This window comes from Ranitomeya variabilis, chromosome 2 (assembly GCF_051348905.1).
Source record: "Ranitomeya variabilis isolate aRanVar5 chromosome 2, aRanVar5.hap1, whole genome shotgun sequence".
In the NCBI taxonomy this organism is placed as follows: domain Eukaryota; kingdom Metazoa; phylum Chordata; class Amphibia; order Anura; family Dendrobatidae; genus Ranitomeya; species Ranitomeya variabilis.
The window spans coordinates 51,295,001-51,301,863 of NC_135233.1; the positions used below are offsets into that span (position 1 = coordinate 51,295,001).

General features: G+C 36.5%; 1 protein-coding gene across 1 annotated transcript in view; it reads left to right on the forward strand.

The window, feature by feature from the left end:
* SIX3 (SIX homeobox 3) overlaps positions 1-6,087 on the forward strand; it is a 6,547-nt gene extending 460 nt beyond the window's left edge. Inside the window, exons 1-2 of the mRNA XM_077282405.1 lie at positions 1-395; positions 3,942-6,087. The exon at positions 1-395 is cut by the window's left edge and continues 460 nt beyond it. Of these exons, the coding sequence (XP_077138520.1) occupies positions 1-395; positions 3,942-4,137 (591 nt within the window). The 3' untranslated portion in view covers positions 4,138-6,087. The remainder of the gene's footprint in view (positions 396-3,941) is intronic.
* Positions 6,088-6,863: the final 776 nt, after the last annotated feature.

The window sequence follows — 6,863 nt, forward strand, 5'->3', positions numbered from 1 at the left end:
GTGGCTTTCCACACAGGCAACTTCAGAGACCTCTACCACATCCTGGAGAACCACAAGTTCACTAAGGAGTCCCATGGAAAGCTGCAGGCCATGTGGCTGGAAGCCCATTATCAGGAAGCTGAGAAGCTCAGGGGGCGCCCCCTAGGACCGGTTGATAAATACAGGGTGAGAAAGAAGTTTCCTCTGCCCAGGACCATCTGGGATGGAGAGCAGAAAACCCATTGCTTCAAGGAGAGGACTCGCAGCCTCCTAAGGGAGTGGTATCTACAGGACCCTTATCCCAACCCAAGCAAGAAAAGGGAACTGGCCCAGGCCACTGGACTCACACCCACCCAGGTGGGCAACTGGTTCAAGAACCGAAGGCAAAGAGACAGGGCAGCAGCAGCTAAAAACAGGTCAGTGCCCAGCAAATTGTATCACTGTTACTGGTGTCCCCCTGTAAACAATGCAAACACCCACTGCATTAAAGATCACTCCTGCTATAGATCACTCCTACTGTAGATCACTCCTGCTGTAGATCACTCCTGCTATAGATCACTCCTGCTATAGATCTCACCTACTATAGATCACTCCTTCTATATAGATCACTCCTGCTATAGATCACGCCTGCTATAGATCTCTCCTACTATAGATCACTCCTTCTATATAGATCACTCCTGCTATAGATCACTCCTTCTATATAGATCACTCCTGCTATAGATCACTCCTACTATAAATCACTCCTATATATAGATCACTCCTGCTATAGATCACTCCTGCTATATAGATCACTCCAGCTATAGATCACTCCTGCTATATAGATCACTCCTGCTATAGCTCACTCCTGCTATAGCTCACTCCTTCTATACAGATCACTCCTGCTGTAGATCACTCCTGCAATAGATCACCCCTGCTATAGATCACTCCTGCTGTAGATCACTCTTGTTATAGATCACCCCTGCTATAGATCACTCCTGCCATATAGATCACTCCTGCTATAGATCACTCCTGCTATAGATCACACTGCAAAGTACAACATGTAATTGATTATACACACTATATATATATATATATATATATATATATATATATATATATATATATATATATATATATAAACCCATACAAAATAATGTGTTAATATATATATAGCCATCATAGTCGAGTAAATATAGGAATACAGCGATACGTATATTTGTGTGAATTTTAAGCACATAGATTCAGATGTAAATGAGCTGTTTGACATTTGACTCAACACTTGGTGATATCACCCAGTGTTGTCTTCGGTTTTACATATCAATCGGATTTGCTATTTCTATTTAGTGGATTTATTCCTCATATCAATATCAATCCATGTGTATCTATCTATCATCTATCTACCTAAACATACACATTTATGTTCAACATATACGTAACATAATTAAATACCTTAAAATACTAATTGCATTTAATTTATTAAATCTACACTAAACTGACCAATATCATTTAAAATCAATAATATTAAAATTAAATAAGGAGTAAATTAATAGGGAATAAGAATTCGGAAGGTTAAACATTTTATAAACATTGGATAAAATGAGCTAACACTGAAATTATGTACATTAATTCATTTTTGTAATACCTTGCATATAAGAGAATTTTCTATACTTTTAAAATTACTGTAATAATAATAATAACAATAATAATTTAGTACTACTTTCCTCTTTAAATAGTCAAGATATGCCCAGTAATATTACTGCATTACAAACACACACACACTCATATGATTATACATCATTTGTATAAGTGAATGTCCTGAATTCTTTATCATTATAGCCTATTCTTAAATAAGTAGCTTCTTCTCTAGGCAGGTTCTGAGTTCCATTCAATTAACATAGCAGGGTGTAAACAAACGTGCAGAACATCTATTGTCTTCTGAAATTCATTACATGATGTCACTGGCAGAAGCCTCCCCATTTCTACTCTCACACAAATTGTTTACCTCTTTCCAATTTTTTGTTAGGGGTCAAATTAGGGAATTACAGCGGCTAGGCTTAAATGGTAAACAGGGCTGGCTGCAGGGGGCTATTGTCAGCACCAGGCTATTGACAGAGCCATTATAACATTACACAACATTTATATACACATCCATATACAGATAGATGCATGTTAGATGGATGGATGGATAGATAGATAGATAGATAGATAGATAGATAGATAGATAGATAGATAGATAGAATGTATTCTGCAAGCTGCCATGGATGTGACACATGTTACACTGTTTCCTACTGATGTCATTATTTTTAGCACTGTTATTATTATTGCATAATAATAATAATAATAATAATAATAATACAAGATTATTAAACAATTCCAAATACATTCATAGAAATCTCAAGTTATCAGACATAAAGCTTCACATCTGCTGTAAATAAAATTCCAATCCCACATTACACCCTGCAGCAATTAGTCTGTTAATCGGAAATCGGAGTTTATATAAGTTTGCATTTGAAGATTGTTTTTGCATTTATTTTATTTATGCGCTCTTTTGTTCAGTATCATGTCACCGCTTAGACATCAGTTAGTATATATATATATACATATATATATATATATATATATATATATATATATATATATATATATATATATATATATATATATATATATATATATATATATATATATATATATATTATCTCAAGATTGGATATACGTGTTAGGTTGAATTTTAAATAATCCCTGTTGAATCTTTATTTTGAGTATATATATATATATATATATATATATATATATATATACATATATATATATGGAGGAGTGAGTGTTAAGTGTTATTGTATAGTGGAAACTGTATAAATATATATAATATGTGTATGTATATTACTTGGGTGTTGTTTGTGCTTTGCATGTCATAGAGAAAGGTATACTATCTGAGTCAGGGTAGCTAAGTGAAAGTTAATAGTTGTGCAGTAAAAGTTAAGATTGCGAATGAAAATAAAATACAAAATGATTGTTTGAGGTTTGATTTTCTGTTGTGGTTTCTGATTGATTAGCTTTATTGGTGATATTGGAGTTATAGTTTGTGCAACGTGTAATGAAATATATTGTGAAAGGGAGACATAGAAACATTGTATCGCATTGTATTTTCGCAGAAAACTACTAAGAACACAGAGTGATACAATGTAACTAGTGTAATAATAACAGAAATTAATCCTGATAATGGAATATATCAGTGTATGTATAGTGGCTGCAGAGCTCACACTTGATAATAACCAGATCTCGCATGTATGTCATTAATAATATATATGCATATGTGGCATTTTTTTCATGCATGTAAATACCTGCCCTTTAATGCATGTATGTCTGCAACTGACACATAACCATGCATGTACATACATTATTCTCCAGGGCATGTATCATAACAACCTATGTGCAGACATTATAGACCTATATCTGTATATAAGACATAATCATGCGTGTGTCATCGACATAACATGCTTAGCACATTAAACATGCGTGTATATAATTTTTTTTTTACCAGGCATGCATATTTGTAATTGACCCAATCATGAATATATGTCATAGACTTATTAGCATCAAACATTTGTATATATTCCCATACACCACCATGTATTACATAGTTGTCATATATTTACATGCATGTATGTAATTAGTGATATATTATGCACCAATGTACATAAACATCATATAATAAGGACGTTTTGTATCTAATGTATATAACTCCCATAATATATGAATAAATATAATTATTTCATAATATTTGCAATGACATATGGAACATATGATACCAGGGTGTTATATGGTATTTTTGCACTGTGTATCGATGATGGGTGGTATATGACTGATACAATGTGGCATGGGGGGCACTGTAGTGTGCATTGCCCCCTTTATATTTTGCCAGCTGCAGATTGTGACTATTTACCATGCCTGTTTGTGGTGTCCCCCCTTCCCCTCCTTAGGCTCCAGCACCAGTCTATTGGACAGAGCGGCATGAGGTCGTTGGCAGAGCCCGGCTGCCCCACACACAGCTCGGCAGAGTCTCCTTCCACAGCTGCTGCCAGTCCCACAACCAGTGTGTCCAGCCTGGCAGAGCGCGCGGAGACCGGCACCTCCATCCTGTCCGTCACCTCCAGTGATTCGGAATGTGATGTATGATGGACACACTGAGCCAGCAGATGGACTGATGATGGAGCTGGACTTCCAGGGACTGGCACACAACATGGTGGCACCTAGAGACTTCTGCAGGAAAAGCACAGCCACTTGCATGTACCATTTGTATGTGGGGACCTGACCTACACGAGTCCAATCCCAAAACCTACCCAGGACCTGAACCCACCAAGAGGAGCAACTCACATGTTCACCCCATGCCCCCTAATATTATTATTATTATTATTTCCTGCCTCTCCCCCCCCCCTCTATTTTTTTTACCGCCATCATGGTTTTTATCATTATTATTATTGTTATTATTCTATTCGTTGTGTCCAACAGACAATCAATCAATCAATCATCCTCCTATAATGAGCACCTTTCTCCTCCTCACCCTCTGTCACTGCCTGTGTGGGGTTCTGGTTAATGTGGAAAAAAAAAACAGAAATAGTTTATGACTGTAACAGATTTTTATTTTTATTTCAAGATTTTATATGAATTATGTATATGTCAATGATGAGGCCACTCCCAGCTGTAATATAATATGTGTAGTATATAATGCCTGTATATAATATGGAGAATTGTCCTCCTTAATATTTGACCCCCTGTCCTCCTATCTCCTCTCATATGTTCAATGATCTATCTCTCACTCTGACTCCTCTGTACCAAATGTTCTTCTGGTCTGTCTATTTATTCCTCCCTTCTTTCAACTTTTCCTCTTCCTTCTGTTTTTTTTTAATCTCTCTTTATATAGGAAGGTTTCTTACTTCTTTATATATTTCGCTGATATCTTTCCTCATTCTGTCTCTTTTCTCTATTTCTACACTCACTCACCTCTCTCCTTTTGACCTCTATGTCTGTATATTGGTTTGTTCACCTCTCTCCCTCTCTATTTGAATCTATACCTCTTTCTTTCTTTCTTTCTTTCTTTCTTTCTTTCTTTCTTTCTTTCTTTCTTTCTTTCTTTCTTTCTTTCTTTCCTTCTTTTTTCTTTTTCTTTCTCCCTTTCCCTGTCACTTACTCCATGAGTCTCTCTCTCACTTCCCTGCTTCTATCTAAGCAGACTCTTATATTTTTTCTCACTCTCATTGCTTCTGTCTCTCTGTAGGTCTCTTTCTTTATATCCTCTGCCCCTTTCTCATTCTCCCTTTTTTTCTCACTCTTTTTCCGCTCTCATTCGTCCTCTTTTTTTTTCTTCTTCTTTCATTCTATGTACTACTTTCTCTAGCTATCTACCTGTCTCTTTCTCTCTAGGAGTCTCATTTTCCCTGTTTCTGTCTAACTAGACTGTCGATCTCTCCCTTTCTCTATTTGTCACTCTCATTGCTTCTCTCTCTCTGTAGGTCTCTTCTTTATATCCTTTACCCCTTTCTCATTCTCTCTTTTTTTACTCACTCTTTTCCTCTCTCATTCTCTCTCTTTTATTTTTTTTGCTTCTCTCATTCTATGTATTACTCTCTCTAGATATCTACCTGTCTCTTTCTCTAGGAGTCTCTTTTTCCCTGTTTCTGTCTAACTAGGCTGTCAATCTCTCTCTTTCTCAGTCTCATTGCTTCTGTTTCTTTGTAGGTGTCTTTCTTTACATCCTCTACCCCTTTCTCGTTCTCTTTTTTTTTTGTTTGTTTTTACTTTCTCTAGTTCTCTTGTTTTTTTCCCACTTTCTCTCTTTTCCTACCTCTAACCTCTCTCTCCCCCTTCTCTCCCTCCTCCCAGCCTGTCGGAGGCTTCCTTTATTTCGGAAGGGACTCCAGCTATATAAAAGCCTCAGATCTGACTCTCCTCCTGGACGTTATGATTGCTCTGACTGTGGCCCCTCACTATAAGAGCGCTTACCCCCTTCTCTCTGTTATCACCCTCTATATATGTACATCAGTTACAGTATTCAGACTTTCTTATCTATATCCTGCTATGTCCGTGTTTTATACTGAATCCCACAATATAAAGAACTTTTCTTCTCTCCCTGAATTGCACTTTTTCTGAGTTTTGTGAGCCAGATGTAATGTATGGTGTGCACCATCCAAAGGGTTAATTATTCCATAGGTGCTGCAATGCAAAGCAATATATGTGTGTCCTCCCTCAAGCTGATGCAAGAAATGTTGATCCTTATACACTCCATTGTGTGTGTGTGTGATATATATATATATATATATATATATATATATATATATATATATATATACATATATATATATATATATATATACATATAGCACACCAACAGCTGAAAATTCACGTGCGGTTTATTGGCCCATGTGCAACGTTTCGGTCCCAAGTGTGGACCTTTCTCATATATCTTTCTTTATATATTTGGACATTTGAAGTAATGGATGAGTATGGGAAGTGTGGGTGTTGATCCAGCACAGTTACTATAATCGGATTTAACTCCTTACAACCAGTAGTATTCAGAGTTTAAAGACTTTTAATCAGATCTCTCCTACAGTCTCAAGTGCATTGCTGTACCCAGTGCTGTTTGCACTCTTCTATATTCCGCTTCCTCCCTTGAACTTTTTATTTGTGCCCCAGGCTGGGTATCAGCAAGGAACTAACACGAGGAGGTGGAGGACAGGACTTGTTGTTACTTGAAATTACATTTTTATTTTTTAATCTTCTTATGAAGTCACAAAAGAAAACTGCCTGGATTCCTATATCAATTGCCCATGTCATCCTTCACTTCCTGGTGACCACATGTGGTATGGCTTGTCTTCAACCCCATTAGAAAAGATTAAAATATATCA